This window comes from Arachis hypogaea, chromosome 9, assembly GCF_003086295.3.
Source record: "Arachis hypogaea cultivar Tifrunner chromosome 9, arahy.Tifrunner.gnm2.J5K5, whole genome shotgun sequence".
Taxonomy (NCBI): domain Eukaryota; kingdom Viridiplantae; phylum Streptophyta; class Magnoliopsida; order Fabales; family Fabaceae; genus Arachis; species Arachis hypogaea.
In genome coordinates this window covers 108,958,534-108,979,648 of record NC_092044.1, presented here as the reverse complement: position 1 = coordinate 108,979,648, position 21,115 = coordinate 108,958,534, and the positions used below count along the sequence as shown (strand labels likewise).

General features: G+C 37.1%; 3 protein-coding genes across 3 annotated transcripts; 1 reads left to right on the top strand and 2 right to left on the bottom strand.

The window, feature by feature from the left end:
- The first annotated feature begins 1,164 nt into the window (after positions 1 to 1,164).
- On the top strand, positions 1,165 to 2,500 carry LOC112711620 (sec-independent protein translocase protein TATB, chloroplastic). The gene is made up of 4 exons (XM_025764314.2): positions 1,165 to 1,627; positions 1,703 to 1,987; positions 2,065 to 2,133; positions 2,211 to 2,500. Exons 1-4 carry the CDS (start codon positions 1,456 to 1,458, stop codon positions 2,279 to 2,281), a joined length of 597 nt encoding a protein of 198 aa, XP_025620099.1. The 5' UTR covers positions 1,165 to 1,455; the 3' UTR covers positions 2,282 to 2,500.
- Positions 2,501 to 2,549: 49 nt separating this feature from the next.
- On the bottom strand, positions 2,550 to 8,870 carry LOC112711618 (N6-adenosine-methyltransferase non-catalytic subunit MTB-like). Its single transcript, XM_025764313.3, is given in 7 exon segments — positions 2,550 to 3,188; positions 4,066 to 4,217; positions 4,870 to 4,978; positions 5,086 to 5,190; positions 5,308 to 5,391; positions 5,812 to 6,822; positions 6,825 to 8,870. Coding segments are annotated over 7 exon segments (3,432 nt in total). The 5' UTR covers positions 8,355 to 8,870; the 3' UTR covers positions 2,550 to 2,747.
- Positions 8,871 to 10,631: 1,761 nt separating this feature from the next.
- On the bottom strand, positions 10,632 to 11,192 carry LOC140175212 (uncharacterized). Its single transcript, XM_072202158.1, has one exon. The coding sequence runs from the start codon at positions 11,190 to 11,192 to the stop codon at positions 10,632 to 10,634; it is 561 nt and encodes a 186-aa protein (XP_072058259.1).
- Positions 11,193 to 21,115: the final 9,923 nt, after the last annotated feature.

Below are 21,115 nucleotides of genomic sequence, written 5' to 3'. Positions count from 1 at the left end.
CGGACTGAAAAAAAAATCATTATTGATTGGCGGGTCCATTACCATTAGGTGGTGGAAAACTAAATCAAACAATTGACAAGATGGCGTGATAACCCTCAGCATATGGTCCTACAAGTCAAAAGCCAAGGAAGCAAAGCACATGCCCCAATTTAACAAGTAGGTGGTGGTTCATTTACACAATTTTAAATAGTACCAAATAAAATCGTTTGTTTTTAGGATCAAGATTCTTCTTTATCTTGCCTCTCTTCCATGTCCTCTAGAGGTAAACAAAATGTCCTACTCATACTTGTTTAGTTGTTTATATCCATAATTATTGCCCCTATCGATAAACAAAATTAATTTACAGTGGAAGTTATTTCTCCTAGACACTTTTCCATATTGATGTATCTTTTTCCTATTACCTATATCTTTTTTCGCATGTCTCTTTATTAACAAAATTATCTAGGACCTTTATTGAATTCGAGCACTCTGGCCCATGGCCCTAATTAAAATATCTTCAAATATGAATATGAAGAAGTCGTAGTCCCACAAAAAGAAAAATAAACAATATGAAGATGTTCTCGTTGTCTATTTTTTAAGATCATGTGGTGTGCCATTAGATCTATGATGGTTGAATTCACACAAAACGCGTACACACTCATAAAATATATACATTTATTAAAATGACAGTCACACTTGACATATATTATTAAATCATATAGTTAATACTATTGAATAACTGTTACAAGTTCATTATGTATGTCTATTCAAAATAAGTTTAATCCACCTAAGTGGCAGCATTCATGATCTTAGGCACGATAATGATACACGTTAATTAGAAGCGAAACCTGAACAAAGACCTGACCAGGATCCATCGAAAATGCAATAGAAGACGTTTCTAAATAAAGGCATTATCATCACCATACTTCATTTCTTTATCAAACACAAACCGTTTGTTTTTTGCATAAGAAACTCTCCAATTTTCCCCCCATGTATAGAGTAATATTTAAATTCGTCTCTAAAAAAGTATTTAGTTGAATAATACTTTAATATTTAATAAATTTTAATTACTCTATTAACAAATCACATCTCACGTCATATTTTGATTATTTTCTACCAATAACTTTGATCAAACTACTCACCATTTTTTTTTTTTTTTGTGATTTCTTCTGAGCCTCTTATGTTGGGAGGCTTTTCCCTTTGCCAGCAAGAAAAAAAGAAAATGAATGAAAGGTAAAGCCCATAGCTTTACAAAGTAGTGCTTCGTAATGGGCTTTTTAAGTGTAACTTGTTGGGGCTGAAGGATACTGTAGAGTGTAGACAAAAAAGAAAGAAAGTAAAATTTATGATAAGCACCTGGCAATTAAGAAGGCTAATTGGGTAATAAGAACATAGGGAAGACAGTTAATTTGAGTTTGAGCAGGGGATTGGAGATAGGATTGTGGTAAAGAAAGACATCGTTGGTTGTTGGGGCAGATGGCAATGGCTTCTCCACTTTCCACTTCAAGCGTGTTGTGCTGGAAATTGAAGGGCACAGGTAGTGGCGCAGTCGCAGTGTGTGCAAAGTCGAATTTGGTCGATTTGTCACGATGGTGTGGTTTGAAGCATGTGGGCATGTCAGCTACGCCGAAGCCCCTTGTTATGAGAGGTGAATAGAAGAATAGAATAGGGTCCTTCCTTTGCTTTTGAGAGAGAGCGTGATGTTGGTTGATTTGATTTGCAGGTAAAAAGGGGTTGTGGAAAGGCAAGGTGGTGTACGCGTCTCTGTTTGGAGTTGGAGCTCCTGAAGCGCTGGTTATTGGGGTGGTTGCTCTATTGGTTTTCGGTCCAAAAGGTCTTGCGGAGGTTGCTCGAAATCTGGGCAAAACGCTGCGTGCATTCCAACCCACAATTAGAGAACTTCAGGATGTTTCCAGGGAGTTTAAGACCACACTGGAACGGGAGATCGGTCTTGACGACATTTCAACTCCACCAACAAAGACCACCTACAATTCTACTCTTGACCCTAGTTAGTCTTTCTTTTCTTTTCTTTTCTTTTTCATTCTATTCAATTCACTTGCAAATGATGTGATTCTGATAATGCAGATGGCACAAGAGATCCAAGCAAACCCTACAGCTCTGAGGAGTCTAAAGAAGCCATCCTGCCTCCTCCTGGTTAGTCCTTTTTGCTCACTTTTTCATCCTTTATAATCGCCAGCTGCCCCCCTTTACCATTATTCTTTATCAAACAGCAACTGCTACGGAGCCACAGCCTCAGAAGCCAGAAACTGACAACTCGCCTCTCGATTCTTCAAGTCAATAGTCATGGGAACAAATGTCAAGGTCGAGCAATTTTGTTACCTTGTTAGAATTGTGTAAAACCAAAAGGAAACCATTCATGTCCATGTTCTCTTGTTTTATCGGAATCTGTTCTAGTTAATGACTTTACTTGCCAATGTATTCTTACGCCATACAAGCAAAACACAACGCTGGTGTTTAAAATGAATTTAAATTATAAATCCTTTGGGGTTTGAACTGAGAAGTTCATCGGTGATGCTGTTGATCTACCTTTGCTATAGGAGGCACATGAATTAAAATTACAATTCTCTTAAATGATACAAAAAATGTTACTACTTCTACAGTAATCCAACTTGACTTTTCCTTTTTAACATCGCAATAGCAAAAGCTAACCAAAAGAATTAAACGACAATAAATGCGAAAAATTTTCCCATTAAATTGGCGGGGACAAAAAAATTTGCAGGAGACATCAACATGCAACTTATGGTATGCTACAACATATTCATTTGTCTGTATGGTTCAAAATCTAGATAGCCTGCTGTTGCTGGTCCGTGAAACCCATACATGATATCACATACTTTATCATCTGGAGGCATTACAGAGCCTTCGCGCCCCTTAAAGCCCTCCAGAGGTGAACCCCAAGGAGCTGGAGTAGAAGGGTTGGAGCTGGACGCATCTTGGCTTGTGCCCAGCACGGTCGGATTCTGCGGGGAATTGCCAGCAGCCCTTCTGTTTGACACACTTGGGGTCGTCAATGAAATCGGTCCAGATTGCTGCTGCATTTGTTGCTGATTCTTCATTGGTGACTTGGGCCTAAGAGCCTCTATATCAGGAGTAGTCACCACCAAATGAGGTGCCTCCGGAGGTGGATTTCTTCCTCCACCCCCCAGCCAAACTTTTCCATCTTTGTCGGCAAAGTTCTTGACATATGCCTGAATAATCCGAATTCAATTAGTGGGGTTTAACCAGTCAACCAGAAAATCAGCATCAAATAATGAAGACAATGAACATAATTAGATTGCATACAAAAAAAAAAAAAAAACGGAGACACAGGAGAAAATTAAGAAAATAAGTCCTATTGTGATTTGAACAAAAGAATAAGGTCAACGGGCTTCAGAAACTCCTCATTGAAAGAAACTCGAGTTTCTTTCATTGGAAAAGTGGCAAGAATGATGTCAAACATAAAACCAAACCTATAAATTAGCATCTAATAAACAATTAACTCAGTAGGAAGGCAGCCAAACTCTGGTTAATTTAATTTAAGATACCCTTGCTTGTATGTCATAATAGCGGAGCTCTATTTATGCTAGTGAAATAATGAGGAAATGAAAGAAAATTTTCCAGCTTATTGATTTAACTAGAAATCTCATGTCCCTAAAAGCCAGTATCTCACATCAAATTCCCTCAGCCTCTCTTCACTTGGTGCACCAACAAGCTTATTCCCATAAATTCTATACAACTTTCAAGTATCATATAGAAAATACTGCTGCTATAGGGATGAGCTATTTGATATTAGCCTCTTGTAACAGGACTATTACACATATATTGATACACCCACTGAACAACAATTCAACCCAAAATAACTCAAATATAAATAGAGGACTAATGGCAAACATTTATTTCAAGAATTCAGCCTATAACAATTAAAGAGATGGCTCTTATCAGAAGAAAAAGCAATATTCTCCAACAACAAATTGATGGTACAAAATTGTCTAAACCTCTACACAAAGGAATAATGCAATACTCTGAAAAGGGAGATAGGAAGAATCAACTTAAATGTCATGCAAGTAAACTAGCTTCTTATATTACCTCTTTATTGAAATTTGAAGAAGAAAGTTCTTTACCAACAGTCAGCCAACCAGATCGGATATTATGGTCTTCACCAAATAGTTCTAGCCTCCTCCTTCCAAGGGCAAAGTGTTCAATAATCCTATACATATCTTCAGGCTTTTGTGTAGATCCTACAAATATATCAGCAAGTATTTAAAGAGAATACCATCTTAAAAACCACACAAAAACATGAGAACAATTAAGGCAGATATAAGGAATCATGGATGTCATGGTGAAACTGTTTTCATACTTCAGTTTTCCAGATAAAGTATGCAATTTTTAATTGAAGAGCGACATTTCAAAGTACAGGCAAGTTGCTTGACTCCATATCAAGACAACATGGATCCACCAGTCTGTTTGAAGCATCAAGGAATGAAAAAAAAAAGAGTGGGGGGAAGGGGGCGAAACAAACAACCTAAAGATCTCGTCCACTTAATATAACCTCACATCCTATGAGTATAATACAGGGCTACAATTCTCATAAGACAGGTTTTCTCAGCGTAATAGACAGCAAACTGAAGCAATAATTCATTAAATAAAGGCAGTAGGATCAAAATATCCTCATTTGAATTCTCACACTCATATATTAGGGATCCTATTCGATATGTGAAATGGTAAGTCAGTTACATCTTGTTTCAATTCTTGCTGTTATTGCAGCTTATGCCTATTTCATCTTTGGATCAAATGTTTACTAAAACAAAGTGAGATAAAGATAACATGGTGAAGTATATTCAAGGATAAGACAACTAAGAGAATTTTATTAGTGCAACTGAAAATACCAACCATAGGGAGGTTCTTCAGCAATAATTACATCCGTGTCAATGTTAGCATGAATTATATGCCCATCCGTACTTCGGCGAACAGTTCCTTTTATGCCCATCAAGCAATGTTCCTTCACCATAACAAAGTAATAAAGGTTTAAGAAATACCATTGTATTTACTTAGTATTAGTACTAATATAGCTCAGAAGTGAAGCTAATGAGACAAATTTCAACTGACCTTTGAATGCTGAAATAAAGTATGTGAATCATGTCGCAGTCCTGGGGTTGCATTGTTTTTATTTGTCTTTACCCAACATATATCTTCACACCTACGAAATCCCCACTGTTGAAACCCAGCCCAAACCCCATAAAGAAACAGTTAAAGAGAAATACTAGTCATAAATAGGACATGATAAGAAAACAAAATCTTGTAGGCCATTCCAACTTCCAGATTCTTTACCTTCTTGAGACATTGACGGCCTTGTTCAAGGCCTACACCGTCGCCCACCCAAAGGAAGATGAAAGAAGGTGTATCTGCTATGGCCTTAAGAAAGGAGAAAACAAATGAGATGTCAAATTCAAAAGATAACAGCACTATGCATTTATAAAATGATAGTAGCATTATATACTAATAACAACATAATTATTTTCTTTTCTGAAAAAAAGGGTAAAAAGTTCATGAAAAAAAACTAACTTCTAAAGCAACTCTGATAAATCATAAGTATGATCAAAACCACTTTTTTTTTTAATTTTTTTTTAAACAAATAAAAAAAAGAAGAAAATAGTAGTAAAGGTTAACAAAATCTTCTCCACATGCACTCTTATCCTTCAGTTGCAGTAAAGGGTACAAAAATGATGTGAACCAGGTCATTCACCAAGTTATCAGCACAGAAATCCAAGCAGAATGAAAATGCTTTGAAATATTCATAAAAAGAATATGAAGTGCAAACAGATCTTAGTTTACCTCAATCTTGAGATTCATTATTTCTTCAAATGTCCAGTATTCAGTATGGTCAGCAACACCAGGGGCACGGTGCACATACTCCTCCCATGGGGGATCTACAAGGATGACGTCGAACTTTGTTCCAAAGAAATCTGGAGACAGTTCAAAGTCCTTCAGGTCACACTTGTAATACATTGGAGCAGAGGCAGATTTTTCCACAATCTCATCCTTTTTCTGTATAAGCTCCCTAAGTTTTGGGTAGTCCTCAACGACATTTGTGAGCTCAAGCTCCCTAATAAAATTCTGTGGGCGCTTACCAGTATCAACAAAGTTTTGAGAATAGTCATTCTGCTCACCTCTGGAAGGAGCTTTACCAAGAGGCCCACTGCCTTTAGAAGGAACCCATCCCCCTGGAGTTTTATCAGGTGGTGTTCCTCTACCCATTGGTCCTGTAGGATTAAAACCAGGACTAGCAATGTTCGGTGGCATTCCCCTTCCAGTGCCCGATTGATTATAAAACATTGCAGGATTTGGTGGATTCCCCATGTTAGCAGCAGGAAATCTTGGGGCCGATGGTCCTGGGGGAACAGGAGACACTGAAGGTGGAACACCCATTATATTCATATCAACACCTCGAGCTCCAGGCCAAACAGCTGGATTAAATGGTGACATGAACGGTGAAATTGGAGGACCAGGAGCAGGTGATATACCATGGGGAAGAGGCTGCATTGGACCAGGTGGAGGCAAGCCAAGAGGTCCATAGGGTGATCCCATCATTGGCAATGGCATTCCGACCTGCTGGTTGTCTCTCCCAGTAGGCCTAATCCTTCCTCCTCTGCCACCCCTGTTCCCTTTCATTCCTTGCGGAACAGCTCTGTTGAAGGACCCAGACTCTATGCTTCCATATGGAGGCTGAGAACCACCACTACTAGAACTTGGTCCACCACTACTGCGACCAGATACACTGCCTTTCTGACCTCTTCCTCTTCCCCCATGAGAATCATAGTCATCATCAGCATACCTCTCTTTGGATCTTCACCAGGTAAATCACTCTTTCTACCTCTTTCTTCCTGTTGATATGCCCAGTCTTCATCATTAGCACCTGATTTGGAATTGTATGGTGGATTAGCTTCAGCTCTCCCTTTCACATGGTCAAAGGACTTGGTTTGGATCTCTATCACATCATAATTGTCATTCGAGATTCCATACTTCGATGATGTTTTGACAGCTTCCCCCCTGTTTATATCCTTTCTACCACCAGATCTGCCATGAGGCCTTTCACTGTCATGCCTGTCATAACCATGTCTAGGCAAATCCCATTCTCTGTTCTGATCGATACCACTATCATCATTTGGAGGCCTCCTCTTCCAACTTTCTTTAGAACTTTCCCTATCCTTCTTCCTATCACCCCACGAATCATCTTTTCCTTTGGATCTGTCATCCTTATAGCCATCACTTTCAAGTTCCTTTCTTTTAAAGCTACCACTTCTTTCGCAATCCATCTCTGAGTTCTCCAAATCTTGATGGCGTTTACCGCTCCTCTCAGGTGTCTTCAATCTGTTCGAGTTCCCTGTTTCTCTACTACTTTTATCCCTATCCCTAACCCTCACATTTCCATCGTCATCTGCATTTGAAGGCCTATCCCAGCTTTCCGCTGCATCATAACCAGTGGGCGATCTCTGGCGCCTAGGCTTCTCAATTCTATCCTTGTCCTCATGACAAACATCTACAGAACCCGACCTCCCTTTACTCTTACCTCTTTCAGAAGCAGCTCTTCTATCCTCTTTGCTATTAGATTTCACAACTTTCTCGCCACCAGAATCCGCTCCCCTACCTTTACTCTCTCCATGCTCATTCCTACCAGATCCACTCCTCTCCCTAGAACTCTCGCGCTTACTCTCAGAACCCTTACCACTTCTGGAATCAACTTTCTCATAATAGCCATCCTCTGCTCTCCGACCAGGATCCACTTCATCCCATTTTCTCCTAGAACTCTTTGCCTGCTCCGAAGACCCTTGCCCCTTCTCCCTGCCACCATCACCCTTCTCTGAATACCTGTAATCCTTATCAACCTTATCATTCTCCTCGCCACCACGAGACCTATCCTCTTTACCCCTACTACTCCTGCTCAAAGAACCATCATGCTCTAAATGCTTGGAGGAAGAACTCTTCCTTCCAGCCTTACCATCCCCTCCTCCGCCGCCACCATCCAATTCTCCATCCTCATACCAGCTGCTGAGCTTCTCCAAAGTGCTCTCCTCCTGCCTCTTCTTTAACTGCTTCGAAGACCGTGCCTCCTTCCGCGTCGCCGAATCATAATCGTGATTCTCATCACTATCGGCCCTGCTGGAGCCACTGGACCTCTTCCTCGTCTCCACCCTGTCGCCGTAACTACTCCTCCTCCTGCCACTTCCGTCGGAAACTGCCGCAGCCTCTTCAACATCGTCACCATTACCGTTTCCGTACCTCCTAGACCTACTGGACCTATTCTTTTTCCTATCGCTAATTTCCCAGTCGTCTTCTTCTCCTACCACTCTCTCGCTCTTCGCCTCGGGTGAATCCATTTACGCCCCAAAAAACGGGGAAAGCGAAAAACTAAACCTAATCAAAACTGAAATTTTGCTCTGAAACAATTCAGATGTGAAAACCTAGCTCGCGGTGATTGCGCATCCAGAAATCAAAAAGAGAGAAACCAAGATCGTGGTTGATTCGCCCCAAATTACTAGCCCGGTGGGTTTTGGATGTTTATGATTTTTCGGTGGAGAAAAAAAAAAGATATTTTTTCCCTTTCGTTTGTGGTGGAAGGGGGGTTGGCTGAAAATTGGCGAGGGGAAAAAGAGAAAAATAAGAAAAAGGGTTACCGTTACCGGCGAAGGGTGAAGGAAGGAAAATAGAATCAGCGAGAGTGGCACCGACTCACCGGCGCTTGTGGCAGAAAGAAGAAGGGAAAGGAAGAGAGGGATTGAGGGGGGAGCTTCTCACTTCTCAGCGACGAAACGGTGTCGTCGTCGTATGGTCCCAAGTTGCGCACCCAGCTGTGTGAAAGTGGTAAAACGCGACGAAGGTTTTGGGCCCGGGTCGGTTCGGGGTTATGGAGTTATGCATGAATAAACTTGAGTTGTTTATGCTACAGTTACCAAAATTGAAATATTTTTTGTTACCGTGGAGATAGAGACGAAAAGATTGAGACTGAGAGACAGAGACTAAGAGATAGAGATTTAAAATAAATCTCAGTATTTTGTTTGGTGCAAAATAGGAGACAGAAATTAAAATAAGAATGAAACTCTAATTTAATTTGCACAAAGGGTAAAATTGGAATTAGTTAATTGAAATGAAAGTATTTTAGGTATAAAATGTTATTAAAGTTTCAGTCTCCATCTCTAAAAATTTCAATCCCTTATGTCCCTACTTTTTAGAAGTACTGAAATATTGAAATTTTAGAGACAAAGACAGAAATTTTAGTACTCAGTCTCTGTCTCAGTATCTCAAAACAAACGCTACCTAACGTTTGTTTTGAGGTACTGAGACAGAGATAGAAAGATTGAAACTCAGTATTATGTTTGTTGGTTTAGAGACTGGTACTAAAATTTCAATATTTCAGTACCTTCAAAAAGTAGAGACACAGGGGACTAAAATTTTTAAAGATGAAGACTGAAACTTTAATGACATTTTATATCTAAATTATCCTCATTTTAATTAATTAATTCCAATTTTACCCTTTGTGCAAATTAAATTAGGGTTTCATTCTTGTTTCCATCTCTGTCTTTCATTTTGTACCAAACAGAATACTGAGATTTATTTCAATCTCTGTCTCTTAGTCTCTGTCTCTCAGTCTCAGTCTTTTCGTCTCTATCTCTCCACCAAACGCTACCTAAGAGAAATGATAGAAACCAATTAATTTAGTGTATAAAGTGTACAATAAGAATAAAATTAAAATTAACATCAAATAATAATTAAATTAATTAATTTTTAAAATTAAAATTAACATCAAGTATGTACACCGCAAAAATTTAGTGAAAGTTTCACCAGCAACATCAGCCGCTGCTGCCAGAGCATTGGACTACACCACCCTACGTCCCGCCAACCTTGACTACAATGACCATTTGTTGGACTTCCAGGATTTCATGAAGCTTATGACCATCAACAATGATGATGATCTCAATAAAGCTTTTGAGATGCTCGTGTGGGAGGAGAATACGGAGGTTTCATCGTCATCGTCAGGTATCACCCCAAAGGATTTGCAACGGATGCTGCAGTGGCTTGATCTTGAAAGCTCATATGATGACTGCATCGCCATGATTGCTGCCTTCAAATTCTAATTGATTATTTTTTCGTCTTATATTATCATTGAATATTCAATTCTCTAGGTATGTAGATAGTTATTTTAATTCTTAATTGGATGGTTATTTTGTTCGATTCAGTTTAAGTATATACAATTAATAAATGCTAGATAATTATTTCACTAAGTAGTTGGATAATTATTTTAATAACTACGTAGGTAGTTATTCGATTACCAGTGAAGGAGTTTCTAATGCCAGAGAGGTGAAATGATTGATGAGAATGGGATAACAGTTGGGAGAGAATAGGATATTTGAGTAAATTTTATTAGTAAATTAACGTGGGATGATTAATTTTTTGAAATAATTGCATAGATTTTTTTCATGTATTAGGTCAAATTTAAAACTCATTATATTCCTCGTTGTCTCTCTAATAGAGTTCACTAACTAGACACAAGTGCCTACTAATTTTTAATGTTATCCATAATACGGGTTGCCTCAGTTTATCTATATTCGGGATTCATGTTTTTTTTTGTGACTGAACATAACACAAAGAAAAATGACCTAATAGAAAGAGCAGCACTCCTCTCTAATAATAATGTCTAAATTATTAGGGGGCAACAACCACTCTAGGTACACCTGCTTGTTTAAAGTAGTAGTCTTAGCCATTAAATCAGCCGCTCTGTTTGCTGTGCACTGGATGAACACTAAAGTAGCTGTCCAATTGCGCTGGAGCATCTCTTTGATTTTGTCAAGCAGATCAGAGTCATTTCTAATCATGCTGGTTGTGTCTCGCGAAACAAGAAGAAACATATCACGATTATCAATTTCACATATGACCTCTTTGCACTCGCAATCCCAAGCCATAACAAGCCCTATCCAAATAGCATGAAGCTCACAACAAAAAGCACTAGAAAGAGGTATACTGGCAGAACAACCTTTTATCCAAATTCTCATATTGTCTCTAATAACACACCCAAAGCCAGCTAATTGCTCATTTTCAAAAACGCTTGCATGCCAGTTCACTTTACAGACATTCATTGGAGGTTTCCCAGTTATATTGCAAAGAGGAAGGAATAATATGTTTTTGGGAGGTAACGACATTGGAGAAATCTCGAGCAGCATGTTTAACCAAGTGAACAATTTTCTCCTTACTCCATGGATCATCTTGATGGAAGATGTCATTCTTCTTATACCTCCAAATCCACTAAAAGGTCACTGCAAAGAGAAACTCATTTTTGTTGAGGTTAGAACGAATCCAAGACACAAAATCCAAACTAGAGTCCATAGCGGTCATTCCCAAGTTTAAGCTAATCCAAATCTGACGAGCTTTCTGGCAAGTCCTAAAGCAATGGTTAATATCCTCTAGAGCAAGATAACATCTCTAACAAAAATCAAAAGTTGCAAGACTTCTTTGAAACTAGTAACTAGCTGTGGAAACTCCATTGTTGAGGTAAAGACAGAGCAAACACTAATTAACCAATTAGTTTTTAATTGTGCTTGATAAAGTGGTGCAAGCCAAAGAAAGAATATTGCAGCAGCCCAATAGGAAGAAAATAAAACCAGAAACAAAGTAGGCTGCAAAGCACTAAAAGCCCAAGGTTGTTAAGCAATAGAATCAGTTGGGCTAAATGGAAACATATCTAACCCAAGTCCAAGTTGACTCCATCAAGCTTCTCATCCAAGATTGAAGACTTCCCTTTCTCTACTTGCTTCGGTCAGCATCAGAACAAAAGAAAGAGAGCTTCGTTCCTTACTCATTTCATCAAATAAGAAAGAAAGAGAAAGCTTAATCAAAGAAAGCAAAGGTCTAATCACCCAAATCAAGTTGAATCAAAAGTTAAAGGTGATTTATTTCCATTTGCATGCATGTTAATTTCTTCACTTCTTCTCCAACTTTCTGTGATACCATTTTTGGTTAAATGAAGAAAGAAGTCTTTGATCTCCGCTGCTGTAAATCAATAGTTCACAAAGTTTCTTGGAGGCAAAGTACATTATTAATGGTTTAGATTTGGATTTACCACTGAACAACTTTCTCTTTGCTACTCAAATGTCTTCGGTCAAGCAAAAAGAAGATAGCTTGAAAATCTCTAATTTTGGGGTTAATTGAAAAACGTGAAAGGCTAAGATGGGAGCATACAGCTCGAAGAGTTGACTTGGTAGAAAGCAACTTAGCAACATGTAAGGAGATACAAAAAAAAAATTGTTTCTGCTGAAGCAAGGAGAGATAACTGGTATTTGGAGGTCAATGTTCTGAGAAGAGTTCTTTGAAGAAGTTCATCAACTTGGACAGTGCTTCCTAGTCAAAGGGGCATTTCGCCAGAATGAGGAACTAAACCAGAGGCAAGCAAATCTGGTTCATCACATAGCAAAGAGGCTATTGAAGCATCAATCTCCTTCATGTTTTATAGATTGTAATTTTTTTAATGTTTATCTTTCTGTAATTTCTTGAGTTAAAAGGCTAAATGAGAGAGTCATTGAAAGAGCCTAAGAGTGGAAAGAGACAGAGAGATACACTTTAGTGAAAAGCCTAGAGTGATTTCAGATTTCTTTAGGTTGATTCTGTGTCTTGTATCTTGTACCAGTGCGGTATCTCTTTCTTAGTTGGGTTAGCACTAAGAGTGAAGAGTTAGGTATTAGCATAACCAAGTCAAGTTATGTTAGACTTAAGAATGAAAGGATTGTGTCAATCCTGTGGAATTGGTGTATGTAATACTTCAACTATAGTGGAAATTCTACCACTGTTGTGGTGGAGACTGGATGTAGGTTGCATTGCACAAGGCAACTGAACCAAGATACATGATGGTGTCAGCTTCTCTCATCCCTACTCTGTTCTGTTTTCTGTTATTTATGAGACAAAAATAAATTGTCTAATAAATTTTTCGCTGCTGAGTTCAAACAAATTCAAATTGAAAGTTTGTTTTAAAAGGGTTATTTCATTAAAGTAAAAGAAGGTGATAGATTCAACCCCCCTTCTCTAAGCCTTCTACAACCTTCAATTGGTATCTAGAATAAAGGTCTCAAGAATCAAACTTCATTGCTTGGAGCAAAGGTCCAATGACAAACAACTTGGGCATAACCACAGTTGCCTATACTCTAACTGAAGGCCAGTCAAACAACAAGCCTCCCTTCTTCAACGGGAAGAACTATGCATACTGGAAAGAAAGAATAAGGATCTTTGTTCAATCCATTGATTACAACATCTAGAAGATTGTTGTGAGCAGCCCCAAGATTCAAACAAAAATAAGTGCTGATGGAGTGGTGACTCCAAAAGAAGAAGCTGAATGGAACGATGATGACAAGAAGAAAATGGAGCTGAATGCTAAAGCCATCAACCTTCTTCACTGTGCTATCATCTTTGAAGAGTACCGAAAGGTGTCTAGATGCAAGACAGCCAAAGAAATCTGGGAGAAACTCCAGGTTACACACGAAGGCACTAAACAAGTCAAAGAAACGAGGATTGATATGCTACGAAAAGAGTATGAGATGTTTAATATGAAGGATGGAGAAAGCATTTATGAAGTATTTGAGAGATTCTCAATCATAATCAACAACCTTGATGCTATGGGAACAACCTACTCAGAACAAACCCTATTGAAAAAACTCCTTAGAAGCCTCACAAAGGAATGGGAAACTACTGCCACTGTCCTAACCGAGAGCAATAACCTAAGCCCTATAACCTATGATGAGCTGAGAGGAAAACTCCTTGCCTATGAAGCCACACACAAAAATCTGGATCCAAAGAAAAATGGAATAGCCCTCAAGTCAAAAATAGAATCAAAAGAGAGTGAGTCTAGTGATGATATTTCAGATGATGAACTTATGTTTTTTGTTAGGAGACTTAGAAGGATAATGAAGAACAAAGGCAAACACAAGGGTTCAAGCTCAAAGGATTACAAGAAGGACTTGAGCAAGATTACTTGTCATCATTGCAAGGAGGTTGGACATTTTAAGTTCAACTGTCTAAAACTCAAGAAGGAGGACAAAGGGAAGAAAGAAAAGAAGAGAGTGCTCATGACATCTTGGAGGATCTTGAGAATAACTCGAATGAGGAAGAAGATTTTAAAGGTGAAGATAAAATCTGCTTCATGGCTGGTAATGATCATTTTGATGAGGTAAATTACTATGACTTGTCCATAGATGATTTACATGCTATAATAGATGATCTTACACTAAATTCCTCAAAACTGTTGAAAAAATACACTAAATGCAAATCTGAAAAAGAAATGTTGAAAGCTAAAAATGATTTTTTGAGAGAAAAGGTAAAGGAAACTGAATGTGCTTTGAAAATTATTGAAGAAAACATATTTCTAAAATCTGAACTTGAAAAAATAAAAGGAAAGCACATTGTGGATCCTTCTCAAGAGCTTATTGCTGCAAATGAAAGATTAAATAAAATGGTTAAAAGGCTGAATGGTGATTTAGCAAAATTTGCTCAAAGTTCTAGTATTTTGGACAAATTACTTGCAAGTCAAAGACCATTGTTTAAAAAATCTGATTTAGGTTATGTAACCAAAGAGAGTGCAGTTTTTAATGATTCTTCCATGAAATTTGTGGCTTTTTCATAAAAAACTAAATCCACTCCTAACAAATTGGGTCTTGGATATGTTCCAACACATGAGGAGAAATTTGATGAAGTTTACACAAGTAAAACTGAGCCACCATCAAGAACCGGACCTACATCAAATAGGTCAGATTTGGGATATATTTCGAATAAGGAGGTTGCTTTCAAAAATTCACCATTTTACAACAAAATCTTATATTCAAAAATTCCAAATGTTTTTAAAAATTCTGGTTGGAACACTTTTGCAAAGAGGAACAATTACAATAAAAATCAGTTTGTCAAAAGAAATGCACCTCTTCCAAAAACCAGAAAATTTTAGTCCTTTAATCATTTCCAGCACAATAACTCACCTCAGTTTTAGCGATATGCATCAGAAAAATTATTGTTTTAATTGCAAGAAATTTGGTCACTCATATTCACAATGTTTCATTGAAAAAAGAATTGTAGGAAACCAAATTTACAATGTTGTTTGTGATTTCAATGCACTTGGACAACCAAGATGGATTAACTTCAAAGGATACAAATTAATTTGGATACTTAAGGTTACTTGAAGTTTTTAATGCAGATTTGGCTAGCATCCAAGAACAAAAGGAATATGTGATACTTGGATAGTAGATGCTCAAGGCACGTGACTGGAAGGTCAACTTTCTTCATCAAACTAAACAAGTATGATGGAGGTTTTGTGACCTTTGGAGATGATAAAAAAGTTAAAATAGTTGCTGTTGAAAAAGTAGGTAATAATCACTCTACTTTCATTGATGATGTCTTTTTGGTAAATGGCTTGAGGCACAATCTTTTGAGTATAAGTCAATTGTGTGATTTGGGTTATTTGGTGGCTTTCAAAAAACTTGAATGCTGTGTTGTAAATGAAAAGACCAATGAAGTATTTTTTATTGCTAAGCGTTGTAATAATGTGTATGGGCTTACCCTTGATGAACTAAAGGATCAAAATGTAGCTTGTTTTCATTCTAAAGAACCTGAAAAGTGGCTATGGCACAAGAGATTGGATCATGCAAGTATGTTTCAAATAAACAAATTTGTCAAGAAAGGATTAGTAAGAGGTCTTCTTTTGATAAGGTTTGACAAAGACATCACTTGTGATGCTTGCCAAATGGGAAAACAAACAAAGAGTTCATTTAAATCAAAGGAAGACATCTCTACTAAAAGAACACTTGAATTGCTACACATTGATTTATTTGGTCCAACAAGAATTCAAAGCTTAGGTGGTAAACATTATGGTTTAGTAATTGTGGTTGACTACTCTAGGTTTGGTTGGGTTTTATTTCTTGCACACAAAAATGAAGTCTTTTCAGCATTTGAAGGTTTTAGTAAGAAAATTGAAAATGAAAAGGATTTAAAGATCTCTTCTATAAGAAGTGATCATGAAAATGAATTTGAAAACTAATTATTTGAATTTTTTTGTGAGGAATTTGGAATATCTCACAACTTCTCTTGTCCAAGGACACCACAATAAAATGGTGTTGTGGAAAGAAGAAATAGAAGCATTCAAGAAATGACAAGAGCTATGCTTTGTGAGAGCAATGTTCCAAAATTCCTTTGGGTTGAAGCGGTTAACACAACTTGCCACATTTTGAATAGAACCATCATAAGAAAATTTTTGAAGAAAACTCCTTATGAACTTTGGAAAGGTCATCCTCCAAACTTCAACTACTTGCATATTTTTGGATGTAAATGTTTTGTTCTAAATAACAAAGACAATTTGGAAAAATTTGATCCAAAGGCATATGTGTATTTATTTGTAGGATATTCAACAACTAGTAAAGCATATAGAGTTTATCATCAAGATATTAAAATAATTGAGGAGTCCATACATGTTACATTTTGTGCTACTAACTTGGTTCAAAGTATTTTGGAAGAATGTGATGCAGGAAATCACGTTCAAAAGGAAGATGAAACATCACAAAATCATGAAAATGAAAATTCTAGATAAACTGAACCAGAAACTACAGCTGCTAAAAATCTAACAAGAGACAATTCCATTTTGTCTCATGAATTTGAAGGAAATCCTGGAACCAACAGTTTCCTGAATTCCTTGGTGACTGAATTTGCCTCCAAGTCCACCAAATCTTGTGAATGGAGATTCTTGAAGAATTATCCTGAGGAATTAGTCATTGGGGACGTCTCTCATGGTGTTAAAACTCGGTCTTCAACTAGAAAGGTAAGTGAAGAATCAAACATTTCTCTTCTCTCTCAAATGGAGCCTCAGAACGTCAAGGAAGCCCTTGATGACCCTTCTTAGGTAAAGGCAATAGAGGATGAGCTTCATGAGTTTGAGAAAAACCAAGTTTGAACATTGATTCCAAGGCCGAATGAAAAGAAAGTGACCGGCACCAAGTGGATATTTTGGAACAAGCTAGGAGAGGATGGTAGCATTGCAAGAAACAAAGCAAGGCTAGTGGCACAAGGATATGACCAAGAAGAAGGAATAGATTTTGATGAATCCTCTGCCCCTGTTGCCCGAATGGAAGCCATAAGACTTCTTCTAGCTCATGCTGCCTTTTATAGTTTTAAATTATATCAAATGGATGTGAAATGTGCATTCTTAAATGGTGTGATAGATAAAGAAGTGTATGAGGAGCAGCCACCTGGTTTTGAAAATAAAGAATTTTCTAACCATGTTTTCAAATTATCAAAAGCTCTCTATGGTTTAAGACAAGCTCCTAGAGCTTGGTATGAGAGACTTAACTCTTTTCTTTTAAAAAATGATTTTCAAATAGGCACCACAGACACTACTTTATTTATCAAAAATTCTAATGATTATTTCATTCTAGTCCAAATATATGTCGATGACATTATTTTTAGATCAGCTAATGAATCCCTTTGTTCTAAATTCGAAAAACTCACGACAAATGAATTTGACATGAGCTTGATGGGTGAACTTAATTTTTTCCTTGGGCTTCAAATTAAGCAATCTGAAAATGGTATTTTTTATTCATCAAGAGAAGTATGCCAAGGAACTAGTTAAGAAATTTGGTATAGAAAATGCCAAACACATGGAAACTCCCATGCACCCTAATTCAAAATTAGAAAAGGGAGAAACTGATAAAGATGTAGATGAGACTAGGTATAAAGGAATGATTGGCTCTCTTATGTACTTAATTTTCGCTAGACCTGATATTGTACAAAGTGTTGGAATGTGTTCAATATTCCAATCTAAACCAAAAGAGTCTCATATCTCTACAGTTAAGAGGATCATTAGATATGTTTGTGGCACATCCAATTTTGGTCTATGGTATCCTAAGATTGATGATTTTTCTGCAGTTGGTTATAGTGATGCAGATTATGCCGGTGATAGAGTTGATAGAAGGAACACATTAGGCTTATGTTGTTTTCTTGGAAAGTCCTTGAATGTTTGGTCAAGTAAGAAGCAGCCAACAGTGGCTTTATCCACTGCAGAGGCTGAGTATATAGCTGCTTTTTTTTGTTGTTCTCAGCTTATGTGGTTAAAAACACAGCTTATTGGCTATAAATTAAATGCTGAAAATATTCTCTTATTGTGTGATAATATGAGTGCCATTAATATTTCAAAGAATCCAGTTTTGCACTCTAGAACAAAACATATTGAAGTGAGGTTTTACTCAATAAGAGAACATGTTCAAAAAGGGGATATTAGCATTCAATTTGTTAAATCAGATGAGCAATTAGCTAATATTTTTACTAAGCCACTCGCTGAAGACAAATTCTGTATGCTTAGGACTAGTTTGGGAATTTTAAGTTATGATTCATTATTTGAAAATTGCTGATGAGTTTGTTGGAGTTTTTGTCTCATAAACAGGTGTGAGACAATTCTGGGCATATGAAGAACCTTCTATGATCAGTGTTCTCTGGGCTTTGTTGCACGTGCTGAATTATCTGGGCCAACCTTATAATTCAGAATCTGGGTGGTCCAATATGTTTCCTTAAACCAAACCACCTCTGGGCCCAATATGAGTGTTACATGATATATTTATTTATTGTATCTTGGTTTACTTTATTTATTTTATTTTATTCATTTTGTCTTTCAGTTAAAAGCTTTCAAAATTTAAAATTACTTTTCATTTTATTTTTAATAAAATCAAATCTTTCTTTTGGTGATGTCAACTCCTTTCAAAGTCAAATAAGAGGTGATGCAATTGCATGTTTTAAGAAAAAAAAATTTTGGTGCGGTTACTAACACTTCTTCTTCTTCTTCCTTCATAACTCCTCCTCTAACCCTTCAGTTTCCCCCACTACCTTTATTGCCTCTTTTTGTTCAAAATCAGAAACCAACCAAATGAGGAAGAAAATTGTTTCACAAAAGCCTCTTTGTGAAAAGATCTTCAAGCTTCCTACAAACCAAAAACCTTTCATTCGCTCTCAAGACAGAACCTTCACTCCCTCTCCTTCTCCTCCTACCTCACCTCCTCGCTCTGATCCCATGGCTCGCACTAAGAACCTCTCAAGGTTTCCACCCTCAGCCAAGCAGATGCCACCACCAAAGGAACCTTCTTCTAAACCTGGTTCTTTGAAGCCAAGCTCTTCGAAAGGAAAACACCTAGCTGCTGCAGAACCTACCTCTGAGCCCACTCAACCTAAGATAAGGTCTATTTCCATTCGTTCTCAGAGAGGTAAACCTCAAATCCCTCTTAAATCTATTAGAGAACTAGACATTGATCCATTTGCACACAAATCTCACTTCATGACCTCTCACTCCAACTATAACCCTTACAGATTTAAATCCTCCATGAATAATGATTTTTATTAAGGAGTTATTAAGTATCGTACCCTGTGTCCCTCTTTTCTTGCTGATTTACCAAATCTGAAAAAAGGCTTTTCTTTTGTTGAAAATTTGGAATTTCTAAACTGGAATCACCTTTTTAACATAAAAAAATTAGTGTACCCAATTTTGGTCAAAGCGTTTTATGCTAACATGACATATCATGAGGGTAGTGTTCATTCTTATGTCAAGGGCCGAGACATTATGCTAAACAATGAAACAATCAGTGATTTATTGAAATACACTGATGTTGGGGCTTGTGCATATACTTCTGTTAAGTGGGATGAAGGAGTTGGTATCTCTTTCAATGATACTCTGGCTCATATTTGTAAACATGTTTCTCTGATTGATGGCATCACCCCTACTCATAAAGCCCTGGGTTATGAACGTGCTCAGTTGCACCGTATTTTAAATTACATCATACTTCCTCAGAGTGGTTCATATCAAAGGGTATCTTACACTGACACTCTTGTTTTGTATGCTCTGCTCACTAAAACAGAATTTTTTTTGCTTATTTGATGGTAAGATACATGTTTGACTCTGTTAGAAGTGAGAAAGACAAAGCCCTTCCTTATGGCATGTTTCTAACTTGTATTTTTGAGCATTTTGGTGTTGACTTATCCAATGAGTATTATGAAAATAGACATTCATATCTAAAGGGAGGTGGTTCAGTGAAACAGCATAAAGGACCTACTCGCTCTAAAAGGGTGGTTCTAGATGATGAAAATGATGAGATCATTCCTGAGGATTCTCCTCCTCCTTCCACCGAGGGCACTTCCATCTCCATTGGACAAAAATCTGCTTTGTTTAATGTTGTTAGAGATGTGGTCCAAGAATTTGTCTCCCAATCCAATCATATGATTGCCATGAGTAAGGAACAAGAGAATCTAGCAAGCAAGCATGAGAATTTCCTCCGAAAATCAAGAGATAGAGTGGCTGTCTTCATGAAGTTCATTGATAATCTTCAACAAGATGAAGATCATGCCACTGATGCTGAAGAGGAAGCTAATTCTGAGGAAAATGGTTCAGATACCTAGATTTGTCTCATGAAGCTCCTGTTGTCTGCTCACTTTTGTCTCATGAACCTGTTTTTCTTATTAATTTTGAACTACTTTCTGTTTATTTTGGATGACTGTAATATTTTAACTACTGTTGTATTTACTTTCAATCAATTTGGTGTTTAGACTTTTCATTAACTCTTTCTTGCAGTTTTTAAGGCGCGGTTTTTGTTTGATCTTGACTTTTTTCCACTCTTGATGACAAAAGGGGGAGTAGTAGCATGAATAGCATGAATATTGTGAATTTTTTGCTATGATTTTTTATTACTGCTGCTATAATTTTTTGCATGAGAATTTGATTTGCAAATTTTGCTACTACTGTGATTTTTTGGCATGAGATTTGCAATTTGCTTTTTATGATATGTTGTTGTTTTGTCCTTGTTAGTCTTAATGATCTGTCTTGATTAAAGCATGATCAGTTTTTGAAATGGATATTTGATTAAAAAGTGCTGACATGATATGTTTAGTCTTTAGCTGAATATTGGTTATAATTGCTAATATGTTTTGACTCAGTTTTGGGCTAAACAAATCCACTTAGTAATGTGTCATGAGATGTTACAAATGTTTGAAACTGTCACTGTTTGCTGCATCCTTGGCTAGTATATAGCATTTTTTTGGATTCCAAATAAGTATATGCAAACAGAAAATAAAAGAAAAGTATAAATCAAGG

What these genes read in the sequence shown, in the direction of transcription:
- LOC112711620 (XM_025764314.2), top strand. Translation starts at nt 1,456, where the DNA reads ATGGCAATGGCTTCTCCACTTTCCACTTCAAGCGTGTTGTGCTGGAAA. An exon ending in CAATTCTACTCTTGACCCTA is followed by an intron (nt 1,988 to 2,064) that starts GTTAGTCTTTCT and finishes CTGATAATGCAG; the next exon opens with ATGGCACAAGAGATCCAAGC. An exon ending in AGCCATCCTGCCTCCTCCTG is followed by an intron (nt 2,134 to 2,210) that starts GTTAGTCCTTTT and finishes TTTATCAAACAG; the next exon opens with CAACTGCTACGGAGCCACAG.
- LOC140175212 (XM_072202158.1), bottom strand. Translation starts at nt 11,192, where the DNA reads ATGCTGCTCGAGATTTCTCCAATGTCGTTACCTCCCAAAAACATATTA.